The sequence below is a fragment of the Alternaria alternata genome, assembly GCF_001642055.1.
Source record: "Alternaria alternata strain SRC1lrK2f unplaced genomic scaffold CC77scaffold_5, whole genome shotgun sequence".
Lineage (NCBI taxonomy): Eukaryota > Fungi > Ascomycota > Dothideomycetes > Pleosporales > Pleosporaceae > Alternaria > Alternaria alternata.
Genome location: NW_017306194.1, coordinates 1202150 through 1215829, shown reverse-complemented (window position 1 = coordinate 1215829; position 13680 = coordinate 1202150). Strand labels below are relative to the sequence as shown.

The following is a 13680-nucleotide window of genomic DNA, read 5'->3' as shown; positions in this document are numbered from 1 at the left end:
ATCGGCGAGCTAGCTCGGCGTAGACCTGGTGACGAAGGCTGGTGGGCAAAGTGAAGCGTAAGCCCACGATGCGCAAATCAAGCAAAAGGCAACAAACTGGTCATGTTCAGCTGCGACGAATCGCGCCTGTGCAAGGCATACAGTACGAGTCTTGCTGGGGCACGCATGGTTTGGTGCCCGGCTTCAGCACGACAGCCAGTGTCCTTGATGCTTGGCGGGGGTATGTTCAGCTGAGTCCGTAATGGTGGCGTCGTTTCGTGGCGTTAGCCACTGGTTCATTGAGCTAATCGGCAGGGATGACCCGAGATCTGATCCTGCGCGAAGGGACAACGGCGAGCTGGCTGAGCTCCTTTGGCTAGGCTTTCGCGCGGTAGTAGGGTCCGCCACTTGGATGGATGCAGTTGCGCCATTACGGGCGTTGGACTGAGGTGTGGTCGGTGAGTAAGGCGCCCCGTGATGGATCCGTTTCAGCTTCTGCAGGAACGCCAACCGAAAGGCAAGCACTCATGATACGTCCGGAAGCAACTTAAGCACATGTAAGAGGGGAAGCTAAACAAAGAACCACGTTTGCAGCGAAATAGAAACCTGGACTGCCATCATCATGATCAAGGAAACGCTCGCCGGGTATCTGCTTTTTGCGGGGCAGTTACCATTCTCACGATTCTCGGCGGCAGCGGAAGTCACACCACGTAAGAGGCGGCTGCTACGCGAAGCTGATAAGTCGCTATCGATATGTCCAGGTCTTCGCCAAAAGAGATTTCGGAAGTCGTACAGGACATGTGGCTGTCGAAACTTAAGGGTATTCCTCACGCCACAAGCCGCCATTCGTGGAAAACTCGCGATCTCGAGTACCTCGCGCGATCCCCACAACAACACTTGTATCCTCAAAAGCTGGGCAAACCTCAAAAACAGGTTCCCGGTAGCGAGTGTGCGTCGAGTTACGGCGAGGTTAGTTGCTGGTCAGCTGGATGTTTTGGACAGGACCTGGAAGATGCCGATCGTATGGAATACCGCTCTTGAAGCTACTGAGATGCAATTACATGTAGTTGCGGCGTCAGAAGTTGATACAAGATAATCGCTTTCTGACCACTGATTTCATATTCTATTGGCTGCGGTTGATATTACTTCCACCAGGCGTCCGATATTCTGGTGACATCAGGCTTCCAGCAGCTACACCACATATGCTGAAACCGACAAGCTAGTATTCTCTGATCCTTGCGTAGATCGAGTACGCCTCCGCGAACACCTTCCTCGTCTTCGGAGACGCCGTTGTTGCGAAGAGATCTGCATTTAGCGAATCTGAGATTGACACCCGCAGCTTCCAAGCAGGAACAGCGGCTCATAGTCAAACACGCGACAGCGTAGACAGACCCCTGAATGCAACGTTATCAACCCCTCGATGGGAATGGTCGTGTCGATCTTACGCAACGTCAGTTTAGCTTAGTCTGCTCATCACGGCGATGCCGTCGCCACGTCGCCACGTGACCCGCCCCTACATTAAAGCTTCTGTATCCGGCAAGTGGTAGGTTCTGCAGAAACAATGGTGCTATCTCAATGAACATACTCAATAGCGAAGAAGGAATTGCATTCTGAGACAGCGTATGCACAGCATATAATAACCTCGGGACTATAACTCAACCACTTCATATTATGGTAATTGACCGTCTGGGCATGTTCACGAGAACCTTCCTCACCTCTTCGCGGCGGACTACGAAGACACCGATGCGAACATAGTGCTCGCTTAGGCTAGACTTCTGTATTACCAACCCCCTGACCAAGCTGGTATGCCCATTGCTTTCTTTAGTCTCGACGATACATAGAAGCGTGAGCTCTCTTGGTATGTCTTCCATGGGTATGTCAAGTATGATCTCTTCTTTGTCGTAACCACTTATGTCATACGTATCGATAGCCGCGTGGTGAGTAAGATGAGGTGGAAATATACCTTTTATCGTCATTGGCTCTCCGTAGGAAGGGCGAGGCTTTGAATCCGCGTAGCGACCAATAAGCCATGAAACTGACGCAACTGGCCCGGAGAGCTTTACAAACCCTGACGATATCCGGCCGAAACGATAGTTGCCGTGACAAGATACACTTGCATCTTCAACTGTCGTTAAGTAGTCTTCAGGTCTGTAGTTGACCCGGCACGCTGCGAACGAGACCCGGCCATCGATCGAGGCCCAGGACCATGTCGGTGCGATGTAATCGACATATCTGCGTGCGGGATGCACATTTTTGTCAGATTCACAGACGCCGCAGTACGAGGGGTCCCGCTCCAGTCGCTGGCAGGTGTCCGGGAATCGATTCCACAGGCAGTAATAGTGAGGTATACGTTTTATCAAGTGAAGAGTGCCGATTTCCTTCGGCACATAGGTATATATCGGTTGCCAGAGGAGAGAGGCGGGTAGTGACGACTGCCATAAGCCTGCAAGATAGCCATCACCAAGTTTACTAGATTCAATGGCAACGATTGTCTGTGCAATACCCGACAAAGCTGTAAGCTTGTCATTTGGGAAAGTCAAGTTGCCCATGGAGTAGAACTCAACAACCGAGTACCAATCTTGATAGACGGACGTGTCGTTCAAGCCAGCGTACAGTGTTGTTTCATGAATAACAACAGGTCGGAAGATCGATGTGAATTTATCCCAAAGACTCTGGACATTTGAGATGTCCTGAGAGGCTTTTGAGACATACTTCGCAGGCCATCGGTCGTCTTTGGGTTCGTCTCCAAGCTGTAGTCGTTTGATGTTGATATATGGATGGTTTCGCAAACTGGCAGGTAGACCTTGATGATAAGTCTCGCATGCAACAAACTCTCGGCATTCCCAAAAGAGCTGTTCATGTCCAAAATGAAGAACGCGCGGCGAAAGTATGCGCTCCTGTAATATCCAGCAGCGCTGATTCAGCGGCTCATCCGCGAGTTTCTCGGTCCACAAGTCCTTGTGTAATACCAAACGATACTTGACTTTCGCCGGTTTTCCATCATTATCACGCCCACTGTCGTGCATCTGAATGTAGACTTCTGTAGGTAATACAGTTCGTCCATCTCTTTGCCGAAAGCAGCCTCCAGTGCTACTGTCCGATGCAGTGGCAGCTATATTGATGAAGGAATACATATAAACCTTACTCATCAAATCAGCCTCCTGCTCCCAATCATGCGTATCATCCTGAATGATACACAAAGAGTCTATCCACAGGTAGCGTATGGAGAGAGTTCTAGCAATTTTAATTGCATCCTTGAAAGTCGGCGGTAGGTAATGATGACGTATTTCACGACGATGCTCCAGTATGTTGGATTGAGTCGTTCTGATGAGTGGCGTCGTACCCCAGCAGTGAGAAAGCGTGGCGTAAGGCTTATTGGATAGAGGAAGTGTTTCGGCACGATCTAACAGTCGTACCAAATCGTCTTCGAACGTACCGACATCAAGTAAACGTGTTGGAGCCCAAGATTGCGGGCTTGCCAAATTACATCGGCCATGATCTTGAGTGCATTGGCTCAACCAGCGACGTATCAGATCCCAGCTTTGGGGTGAGTCTGTAGACGAAGAGGGCGTATATTCGACTAGGTTACCTTCACTAATTCGTGAGTGATGTTTAAAAGGATCAGTAATATAGTACCCACTGACCATTGGAATCCTCGGCGACCTCGAGGATAAAACGCATATTGAAGCCATAGCCACTGCCTTTGACCTTGAAGCCATAGCCGTACTTCTGGGACTCGATGTACCCGTCGTTGTGGCTTTTGAAAGTCAACTCTAAGGAATTTTGCCAACTCGCTGAGAACTTATCGACTCGACATGTGGTTGGAAAGAACTTCTCGAACCAATCTAACCAACTCAAGGGTTTCAACTTCCTTTCCCACTCCGGCCGTTGCGGCGGTTTACATGGGCTGGCCCAGGTGTTTTTCAGGGAACGCATAAGTTCTGTGCATATGCCGCAACCATTCTTGCAACTTTCTTCGAGCGATTTGAACGTATGGTGATGAGAAAAGCTAGCATGCGTATCGTAACGAGAAAAGTCAGCTAATCTGCCGATGGAGGAGCCAATTTTCAAAAAGAGGCTCTGGCATGCTTCGCACAACTCGTTAGTACTAGTCGAAGCCATGGTGAAGATGAACGATGTTCTTGAATCTACAGCGCGCGTAGACCAGTGTGTGATCAAAGTATGGCATCGCAATTTGTGATTATCATAAATACTGGACATCACATGACAGATGGTAGGCTGAGCAAGAACAGCACCCCACTTCCTCCATCTGGTCGGTTGGCGCCTACAAGGCTCCATCCATTCGTCAACTTGCTGCGCCCTGTGCTACCGCCACATTGTGAAACTAAGCGAACATATAAGGAACGTATAATAGCATGGATAGCAAACCCCAGGTTTCTGTAACGATAGCCCAAATCTGGGAGCCGTGAGTACCGCCGGTGGTCAGGCTATTCAAACTAATCACAAGTCACCGATAAGCAATTCAGAGAGGGCAAATCTCAACAAGCACCAGTATATGCTGTGATAGCATCACATTGTGTAGTCACTTCCACAAGCATGAAATCGTACCTAAGATACCTCTCCCACACCTCCTAAGACCCTCTTATCACTCCCCGTAACCGTCTGCCCTTTCGCCTGCGCAAAGTTCGCACTGCGCTCATGCGCCGGATTGGGGCTATAGAACTCATCGACGATAGGATGAATCATAACAGTTTGCTTGGAGATAGTGAGCGTACTGTTTGTTGGAACCGTGACCCAGTTATCTGTCATTGTTAGTTCAGTCGAGAGGAAAAGGTACAAAAAGTAACATACCCCGTTCAAACGTCAACGGCTCGCTAGCCACCAGCACAATATCACTTCCCTTATCCCTGCGTTCCATAACATAGTCCCTCTCCCTATCCTCATCATCCACAGAACTCGCACCAGCATCCGAGCCCACCGACTGGCCATTGAGTTCCCTCCAACTCGTCCCACTGCTAAAGAACAAGCTCGCCGCCTCATCCGTCTTGCTACTCACATACCGCGAGCACACAACACTAACACCGTCTGTGACAGCAAAGTTGAGCAGACTCCTACTATCTTCCTCCCCAACCCCACCCCCTTGTTCCCCAACAACATCCCTGATGAACCCGTTGAGCCGTTCAATCGTCTTCAGTATCGCTTTCCTCAATACCGTATGTCCAAAGCCCACACCAGCCTCCACCTCTTTGTCCGGGCTTATTCCCGCTTTATCTAAACAATCCAAGAATGTAGCAAACGCCCACTCACTGTCTGTTGAACCACCCACAACATTGAACCACTTCTCATCCAGGCCCATAGCAAGCCGGCGTTTGATTTGTTTCCAGCAGCCGATGCCGCCATTGTGCATGAACATGAGGGACTTGTAGGAGAACGGATGGCAGTTGCTGTCGCTGAGGTTGCCTTCAGTTGTGGCGCGCACGTGGGCGAAGATGAGCGAGGATGTGGTTTTGGAGGCGATGCGCGAGAGGTTTATGCAGTTCCATGCTGGAATCGTGGAGGTGAAGACACAGGGCGTGAGGCCCAGGGAGGGCGACGTGTAGTAGCCGATGCCGAAGCCGTCGCCGTTGTGCGGGCGGCGCCTGTCCTGGTGATGAGTGCGTTAGTAGGGGAGATGTGGGTTCGTGGGAAGAGACGTACTAGACGGAGGCGCGAGTCGAAGGACTGTGTGAGGATGGAATGGGAGGGGTTTAGAATGAGCTCTGAGAGGAGTATCTCATCCTTGCCTTTGTAGACCTTTGGTTGTTAGCTGTAGCGCGGCGGGTGTAAGATGCCATACTTACCATGAATCTACACATGATGGGTGGGTGTTGTTGTATATTCGACGTTCAGTACAACGGTATCATGCAGAATTAGCGATTGTGATATGACTGTCAGGAGTTGTGAAGATGCTGGTGAGTTGGCTGCGAGGTCGGCGCGGCGGTGTGTTCGCGATGATTGCGCCATCGGTCCAGGGCATTGCTTGAGACATCATTGGGTTGTGCAAGTTGTGCAGAAACACGGTCGACACGCGCAGACAGATAGACAGAATCCATTATGAATGGCACGCGACATGCTATCGCGAACCGAGCGTAGAAACAACTAACCCCACGCGTGGTTCGCGGAGGTATGCCGGCGGGGGTGTTCAGGGTTCCGCGGATGACGCACTTACTTTCCCAGCTAGCTCCGTTTAGTTCACGACTTCCTGGGTTCGCGCTCGTCTCGTGATGACCCGATTACAATCACTTAGGATTGGACCTTGCTTTGATTAGTTATGACAAGACGTTGATTCGCTGGCGGTGTCTGAAGTAACAACTGTTCTACATTCAAGCACGGTAGTGGTGATGCTCGTTCACAATCACATGAATCTTCATCATCGCGATAGATTGTGTTGTAGACCGATTGCTCGGCGTTATATTCAGCTATCTGTCTGGCGCGGCTGAACTGCGAGCGCATGTCACTCTTCCACCCAATGTGTAGAGCTCCATCCAGAGCAGACCGCCCAGTCCAAACCATTGCGATCTTCAGACAGCTAGGCAAACACGCAACGCCGGGGATATGATGCGGTTAATGAACATGGGAGGGGTACAAGACGGTGTATCTTTAAGGCTTCATTTAAATCATGGCGAAGTGATAGCTGGAAAGGATGGGGGTATTGCCAAGGAAACACAAAGGTCCTCGCAATCATAGCGCTTCCGTGGATCATGTATCATATCGTGTATGATCTCCGACTTCATCCAGGATACCGCAAACACTACTAGTCGGGCTCTCGTGGCTGGCTAGCGTGGTAGAAGGGCTGCACTGCAAGCAATGCAACATTCAACTTTGGACTCGTCACGGATCTTGTCCCGTTTACATGTCCATGGAGTCACCTCCGTTGGCAAAGTTGAAGTTTTGTTGTTGCTGCTGGCCAGCGGCGCCGAAACCGAAGTGACCCTCCTGGTTGACCTGAGGTCCGGCCTCGCCCATGTTCTCAGCCTCGCCCTCCTCGTCGGAAAAGTACTTCTCGATGATGTTGTAGGCCTTCATGTAGATCTCCTCGTTGGCGTTGTTCTGGCACTCGTGGATCTTCTCCATGCCGCCGACCTCCTCGATGAAGAGAGCGTAGCGGTTGATGGGCTCGCCACCAGCACCGCCCTCGCTGGCCTCCTTGTCCATCTCGCCGACCTTGAGGATGTTCTCAAGACCGTCAAGGGCAACCTGGATGATCTTGTTGTCAGGGCAGGCCAGAAGATCGCAGAGAGGCTTGATGCAGCCGCTCTGGACGAGGTAGCGGATCTGAGCAGGCTTCTGCAGACCACCGCTCGTGGCGTTGGAGATGGCCCAGCAGGCCTCCTTGCGCGTCTTGAAGTCGCCGTTCTGGAGGAGGTGGATCAGAGGAGGGATGATGTTAGCATCGATGACAGCCTGGATCTGGGTGGAGTTGCCGGCGGTGATGTTGGAGATGGTCCAGCACGCCTCCTTGCGGATTCCGTCCTTGGTGGAGCTCAACAACGAAAGCAGTGCAGGGAGCGAGCCGCAGTTGATGATGACCTGGGTCTGGACGTCGTCACCAGTCACGATGTTACCGACAGAGCGCAGGGCGGGGGTCTGGACGGAGGTGGACGCGTGCATGAGCAGCTCTACAAGACGGCGGGGGATGCCAGCCTCAATGACGGCCTGGATCTTGTCGTTGGAGCCATCGGAAAGGTAGGAGATGGCCCAGCAGGCGTCGATGAGGACTTCGTCGTCGAGCGAGTATACGAGCTTGGCGAGCACGGGGAGGGCAGGCTGGATCTGCTGGATAATTAGTATTTCGACTTAAGTGGGGCTGTAAAGAGAACTCACAGTCTGCCAGTCGGGCTGGGGGGTCTTGCCGCGGCAGAAGTTGCTCAGGGTCCATGTAGCATTGCGGAGCATGCTGAGCTTGCGGCTGTCGCCCAAGAGCGCAAGCAGCGGGCGGAGAGCACCGGCCTGCAGCACAAAGTCGCGGCATGCGGGGCTGTCACCGGCGATGTTACCCAGGGCCCAGACGGCCTGCTCCCGAACATCTGGCTCGTGGCTGCTGAGCAACTCGACGAAGATGGGCACGGCGCCCGCCTCAATGACGACCTGTGTCTGTTGCGCCGAACCCGACGCGATGTTGGTGAGGGCCCAGGCGGCCTCGAACTGCACCAGCGTGTGCGGGGAGCGCAGGAACTCGACGAAGCGGCTCACGACACCAGTCTCGATAACGCGCTCGATGGGGGGGTTGCGCTCCTTGGAGAGCAGCTTCCTGAACTTGGTTGTCGCCTGGATCTGCTCATCGATCTGTTCTGAAAAGACGCCCTTTACCATCTGCGGGAGCTCCTCGTTGAGCTGTGCGGGTGTGTCAGCCTGGTGTGCTCTGTTGCTCTCTATACGCCTGCATTCAGAAATAGTGGGGTACAGTAGGAACGTACCTGGCTCTCGATGTTGCCGCCCTCATCGTCGCTGTCGGGGGCAGCACCGAGCGAGGCACCGGGCTGGTCACGGCCAGCAATGCCACGGCGCTTTGCGAGGTTCTCCTCACGCTTCGCCCGGCGGATCTCGACCTGTTGCTCTTCACGGCGGCGGCGGAGTTCATCTGGCTTGAAGGCGCTCTTTGCCTTGAACGTCGTGCGACGGTGCTCGGGGATGTACTTGTCGGCCATTTCTGCGACTCTCTAGATTTGCAGTGTGCTGAGTCGGGCAAGATTTGGTGCGGCGTGTTTGTTTGTAAAAGGGAGTAAACTTTCCAACCAGAGGGGTGATTTTGAAAGCGGAAGCGGCGAAGCGGGTATCGGCGCTAGTAGCTTGGCTCGAGCGCTCTACCTAAGCAACCACCATCACGACGCGTCGCGCTGGCGCAGACATGTACCCCCTCGCCCTGCATATGTTTGTCACACCTGCCCGCCTGTCTCAGAGGCCAAACACTACAGACAAAGGCCTAGCTCAAGCCACTTGCCTCCCCCTGCAATTGCTCCCACTTCTTTGACGGCCTTGCAGACTGCGCTAACCGCTTTCGGCCATCTCCAGTTGCAATGCCGCTGGAGTTGCCCAAAGGCTTCACGGCCATCAAAGACGCCACCTACCCTACTGACAGTGTCAACCTGATCGGCGTTCTCGTCAACTACGATCCGCCAAAGTCAACTAGAGGCACTTCCTGGGCCCTCGACTTCACCATCCAAGATGACTTTGCGTCCGGTGATGTTGGTGATCAGTCAAGCATTCGTTGCCGCTTGTTCAGACGCGCTGAGAACAAATTCCCTCCAATCTCTGGGGTTGGCGATGTTGTCATGCTCCGCGGGTTTAAAATCCAGGAATTCAATCTTCGTAGGGAGGCCGTCGGTCGGGACATGTACGACACCAACATGCTCGTTTTTCCTAGCAGCAGGATTCCGGTCCCAGGCCTGAGCCACCCTTTCCAGGCCGGCAGTCAGAAACTGCCTCACGCCTTGACTGGAGGCCCACCGCCTACGATCCCAGAGCAGATGGCTGTCATCCATATGAAGAATGCTTCTACTGGCGCAGCGCAACAAGTGCAGCAGCATGTGGTGGTTAATACGTCGAAGGCCAGGACAAGAAGATCAGTCAGCTTGATCAAGGACTTACAATTTAATAATTACTATGATGTCCGTGCCCAGGTTGTCAACATTTACTACTATCAGATGGGAGGCCAAGTTGACCTGAAAGTAACCGACTACACTCCGAATGAGCAAATGTACAACTATGCAGATCCAGAACAGGAGCAGAGCCACTTCGCATCAGATAGGGACTGGAAAGGGCCATATGGCTTTCTGACTTTGAATGTCACCCTCTACGGAGCGAACGCGACCTGGGCATCGGAAAACCTTGCTAATGGCGACTATGTCTTTATGAGAAATATGCGAGTTAAGACGTCCAGTAGGGGTTCCCTCGAGGGCGCGATACATGAAGACCGCCGGAACCCATCAAAGGTCGACATACGTCACATGGGGAACACGACCGACATAGAGGAGATTGACAAACGCCGAGAAGAGTACGAGCAAAAACGTGGGAACAAGACGGCGTTCCAGGCTATGCAGAACGAACCCAAGAATACCCTAGGCAAAACTTCGAAAGAAAAGAGACAGGCGAAAAGAGAAAGGCAACGAGTACTGAAACAGGCCGAGCAAGACGAACTGGAGAAGAAACAACAAGAGTTGGAGAGGACTCGTGGCGGGGTCAATCCCAATGGTAAGATACCTTCTTATCCGTCATCCTATATACTAAGCTCCTTCAGTCATCGCTGCTTATCCTGACATAAAACCCTCCACCATCTCCGAGATCATATACAACCATCACCTCGAGGTTCAGACCCCAGAAAAGCACCATAGTTATAAGCTCCCTTTCATCAACTGCAAACATCGATCTCGCGTCCGTGTAGTAGATGTTTATCCTCCCGAGCTCAAGCTGTTCGCACACTCCAAGAGCGATAGAAAGTGGAGAGGGCAATCTAAGAACCAAAGAGCCGCTGACGGTCCAACGAAAGAAATCTGGGAATGGGGGTTTGTTCTCCTGCTCGAAGATGCAAGCATACCCCGCGATACAGTATCCGAGAAGTTGCGCGTGGTCGTGAACAACGATGCGGCGATGTTCCTCCTGGGGATGAGTGCTAAAGAGTAAGATGACACGCTTCATGATGGCTTGGACGTCTGCTAATACGCTTATAGTATCATAAACAAGCCCACCGCTCTCAACCAACTCGAGGAGAAGCTCTTCATCTTATGGGGTAACCTCATGGAGCTCAAAACAGAGCTGAGAGATCGAGCAACTGACCTTCCCCTACCGCCGGGAGACAATCGCCTAACGAACAAGCCTTTCGATGCTTGCATCGAAGAGTATGGCGCCGAGGTGCCTATATCAGCCGAGAATCCGTACGGCTATCAACGCATGTTCAAGCTCTCCCAAACGAAGATTCAGGACTGAGTTTCCTCTTTGCCACACTTCGGTATGCAAGTTCGCTCTGCGAATTCCTTTTCCATATGATACCCTTTCCTCCTTCTTTCCTTCTTTCTGGAGTTTTTTCTGAGAAGACATTGAGACATACGAGAGGTTGAGATTTACGTTGAGACGAAGGATCTTGCACGAAGCTCGAAAGTAGGCAGGCATTACATCTCGACCATCTCTTGCATCTGCAATTGGCGTCAAACTCCGAGGTAAATGGATCGATTGAGTTCAATAGATATCATGCGTATTTGCGGGTTTCAATCTTTTTCATTCGTTGCGAGGATCATTGCTCACTGCAGGTAGAACTGGGGTATGCATCGTATTGTACGTAACCGGGCCTCGGACCAATCAGCCATGTCATACGCCGCATGTGAACTTGCGACTGCTACTTCCCTTGGAGAACTCCAACTGTTTGCGAGTGTTGATCATGAGGGGTCTAGCACGACATTCGTCAGATTGCGTGATCCGACGTGCTTGTAGCGAAAGGTCACCCATCAGTCACCGCAACTTCAAGCTTGCGACATCGCGTGCTCACCACGCCTGAATTGAACACCTAAAAGCTTTTTCATAATCACACACTGCCGTCAATTAGACCTATTGTAGGTGATACTTACCATTGAGTGTTCGCGAACTATCATTCCAAGAGCGGAGAAGAATACTTTATCAAGCTTGCCCAGTGCGACAAATCGGTACCGAACAACTACATAAAGAAGACCCTTCCAGTTACATCTGAGAAACTCACCCGAGCTATGGCTGTCGGAGGCACGACCACGATGATACAAGCTCATGGTCATCGCATCATCGTCAAAACTCCCCTGTCACCGCCCGAGGCCTCCACCGCCAACGACGATGAACTGCCACCTACAGCATCACAATCGGACGTGTCGTTACACGTTCACAGCGTTCAACTCCTCAATCCGGAAAGCATAACGTCCGAATTCGACAAACTGCGTTTCGAAGCCGCAGCACATGACCAACTCGTCTTCCACAACCCACAGCTCTACCAAACTGCAGATGATACTTCCAAACGTTCGACCCCAAATCAAGACCCCGAAACACTCTCCACACTCCTGATTTCCTCCCCATACAATATCCCCAACCACTATCTCGACCTCTCCTCCCCTCACCTAACCATACCCTCCCGTCTTCTCGCACTAGCCCTGACAGCGCTCAAACCGGCTACCCCAACCTACGCAACTGCGCCGTACCCTCTCGCCCTGAATTTCTCTGTCGTACTAGCCCTTCTGCGTACCCTCATTGCGCAGGAAAAGTACGAATGGAAAGAAACGTCATTCTACGTCGTTGTCTTCCGTTCGCAGCTCAAAGAGGACATTGATCAAGAATGGCTGTACCGACTTGATGAGGAGAGTCATCGTGAGGCGTGTGAGAGTGGAGGGCTATTGAAGTATTGGTTCGGGAAAGGGGACGAGGAGAGGAGGAATCTGGCTACTTGTACGTTGTGTCTGCTTTCTCTCTTTCTTTTCAGTCATGCATCCTCGTGAGGTGCTATCTAATGAACTGAGACTGACGATCTGAACAGGCTTCTGGCATAGTAGGGAAGACGCGTACAAAGGCGGTCTCGGTCCCTGGCATAAGAAGGCAAGAGCCGCAGGACGGGAGTTGTATGAGAGTATCGTGTTTAGTACCTACCAGCTTATCATCAAGGATGGGGCAGAGGAATATGGGTTTGAGGACTATAAAGGCTGAGAAAACGATTTTGGATGTGGGAAAGGTGCGTAACGCCAGTCACGGTATTCGAGGATACTCAGAGAGCGAAGAGGCGTAAGAGAACATGGGGCAATGATCGGAGGGTATGGGTATGAGGATAGAGAAAGCACATGCTAGAGTGAACATAACAACTGTAACATAGGTTTAAAGAATCGTGAAGAATGTACAGCACTCGATTGCCAGAATGATCTATACCATGCCCTACTGTACAATGCATATTTCGCATGCAAAGCTCGAATTACATAGAATAGTTCTGTCCCGTCTCGTCGTTCGTGTGGGATGGATGGCTTATGGTCGGATAACACGAAGGCCGTCTTTTGGGGGTGATGCTGCGCGCTTGAATGACTGTTCTATATGTTAGCATTTGACATTCTGAACATTTGTCTCTGTAGGGGGGGTTCTCACGTTGTCGCACTCTTCCCATGCCCTTCCGGCACCGAAACCGAGACCGACGAATGCGGGCCACGCGCGACGCTTGAAGAGGAGTACGGAGAAGACAACACCGAATGATAGACCGAGGCCGGAGCGGATGAGCATAGAGGAGAGGCAGCGGTCCCACTAGGCAAACATGTTAGCATTACTGTCCGGTGATGTCCAGTGCTCTTATCTCCGTATAGAATCGGCTTGAGAGTGGGCAGGAGTCGACTAAAGTGGGCAGAAGTCGCGTGAGACGGGCCAAGATTGCCATTGACCGCCCAATTCGCCTCTACCACATTCCGATCCCTCTCTCTCAAGCCGTAAAACGGTGTGCCGTGTGCCTCTATCACTATGTCCTGGGCCGTACCTTTTCGTTGAGGAGAGCTTCGCTCATGGGACGTGTGGTGCGCGGGATGGAGGCAACGGGCTGGGGGGTGTTGTCGGCCATGGTGTGTGTATGTGTTCGAGGGCAATTGATGGGTTCAACGGCGCACTCGGTGTGCTTGGAGTGATGGACAGCGGTTCGACGTGGTGTTGAGCGTCTCTGGGCGGAGCTGCAAGCGGAACTTTGACGTCGCCGGCCCTTGGCAGGAACGACCAGGATGGCCTGGT

At 52.1% G+C, this 13680-nt stretch overlaps 7 protein-coding genes across 7 annotated transcripts; 3 read left to right on the top strand and 4 right to left on the bottom strand.

The window, feature by feature from the left end:
* Positions 1–68: 68 nt before the first annotated feature.
* On the top strand, positions 69–1202 carry CC77DRAFT_1006770 (hypothetical protein; the record flags this gene model as incomplete). Its single annotated transcript, XM_018523437.1, has 5 exons — positions 69–220; positions 360–437; positions 582–689; positions 741–948; positions 1047–1202. 5 exons carry the CDS (start codon positions 69–71, stop codon positions 1200–1202), a joined length of 702 nt encoding a protein of 233 aa, XP_018388836.1.
* Positions 1203–1643: 441 nt separating this feature from the next.
* CC77DRAFT_1059112 (HET-domain-containing protein) lies at positions 1644–4101 on the bottom strand (the record flags this gene model as incomplete). The annotated part of the gene is made up of 2 exons (XM_018528198.1): positions 1644–3568; positions 3624–4101. The coding sequence occupies 2 exons, from the start codon at positions 4099–4101 to the stop codon at positions 1644–1646; spliced, it is 2403 nt and encodes an 800-aa protein (XP_018388835.1).
* Positions 4102–4478: 377 nt separating this feature from the next.
* Positions 4479–6127, bottom strand: CC77DRAFT_1018235 (N-terminal nucleophile aminohydrolase). The gene is made up of 4 exons (XM_018524577.1): positions 5781–6127; positions 5638–5733; positions 4792–5584; positions 4479–4742 (listed from the first exon to the last, which is right to left on the bottom strand). The coding sequence occupies exons 1-4, from the start codon at positions 5793–5795 to the stop codon at positions 4549–4551; spliced, it is 1098 nt and encodes a 365-aa protein (XP_018388834.1). The 5' UTR covers positions 5796–6127; the 3' UTR covers positions 4479–4548.
* A 701-nt stretch (positions 6128–6828) lies between these two features.
* CC77DRAFT_1059110 (ARM repeat-containing protein) lies at positions 6829–8627 on the bottom strand (the record flags this gene model as incomplete). The annotated part of the gene is made up of 3 exons (XM_018528197.1): positions 6829–7752; positions 7804–8313; positions 8397–8627. The coding sequence occupies 3 exons, from the start codon at positions 8625–8627 to the stop codon at positions 6829–6831; spliced, it is 1665 nt and encodes a 554-aa protein (XP_018388833.1).
* A 156-nt stretch (positions 8628–8783) lies between these two features.
* CC77DRAFT_717866 (hypothetical protein) lies at positions 8784–11069 on the top strand. Its single transcript, XM_018532878.1, has 3 exons — positions 8784–10170; positions 10217–10595; positions 10647–11069. Exons 1-3 carry the CDS (start codon positions 8997–8999, stop codon positions 10900–10902), a joined length of 1809 nt encoding a protein of 602 aa, XP_018388832.1. The 5' UTR covers positions 8784–8996; the 3' UTR covers positions 10903–11069.
* A 502-nt stretch (positions 11070–11571) lies between these two features.
* On the top strand, positions 11572–12630 carry CC77DRAFT_1048297 (hypothetical protein; the record flags this gene model as incomplete). The annotated part of the gene is made up of 2 exons (XM_018527526.1): positions 11572–12375; positions 12464–12630. Exons 1-2 carry the CDS (start codon positions 11673–11675, stop codon positions 12628–12630), a joined length of 870 nt encoding a protein of 289 aa, XP_018388831.1. The 5' UTR covers positions 11572–11672.
* On the bottom strand, positions 12490–13535 carry CC77DRAFT_1018233 (DUF543-domain-containing protein). Its single transcript, XM_018524576.1, has 3 exons — positions 13436–13535; positions 13057–13209; positions 12490–12996 (listed from the first exon to the last, which is right to left on the bottom strand). The coding sequence occupies exons 1-3, from the start codon at positions 13514–13516 to the stop codon at positions 12940–12942; spliced, it is 291 nt and encodes a 96-aa protein (XP_018388830.1). The 5' UTR covers positions 13517–13535; the 3' UTR covers positions 12490–12939.
* Between the last annotated feature and the right edge of the window lie 145 nt (positions 13536–13680).

Coding starts and splice junctions, on each gene's coding strand:
- CC77DRAFT_1018235 (XM_018524577.1), bottom strand. Junction 5,585..5,637: donor TCGACTCGCGCCTCCGTCTA/GTACGTCTCTTC, acceptor ACTCATCACCAG/GACAGGCGCCGCCCGCACAA. Junction 4,743..4,791: donor GCCGTTGACGTTTGAACGGG/GTATGTTACTTT, acceptor TAACAATGACAG/ATAACTGGGTCACGGTTCCA.
- CC77DRAFT_717866 (XM_018532878.1), top strand. CDS start 8,997: ATGCCGCTGGAGTTGCCCAAAGGCTTCACGGCCATCAAAGACGCCACC. Junction 10,171..10,216: donor TGGCGGGGTCAATCCCAATG/GTAAGATACCTT, acceptor AAGCTCCTTCAG/TCATCGCTGCTTATCCTGAC. Junction 10,596..10,646: donor CTGGGGATGAGTGCTAAAGA/GTAAGATGACAC, acceptor ATACGCTTATAG/TATCATAAACAAGCCCACCG.
- CC77DRAFT_1018233 (XM_018524576.1), bottom strand. CDS start 13,516: ATGGCCGACAACACCCCCCAGCCCGTTGCCTCCATCCCGCGCACCACA. Junction 13,210..13,435: donor AAGCTCTCCTCAACGAAAAG/GTACGGCCCAGG, acceptor ATGTTTGCCTAG/TGGGACCGCTGCCTCTCCTC. Junction 12,997..13,056: donor CATGGGAAGAGTGCGACAAC/GTGAGAACCCCC, acceptor CATATAGAACAG/TCATTCAAGCGCGCAGCATC.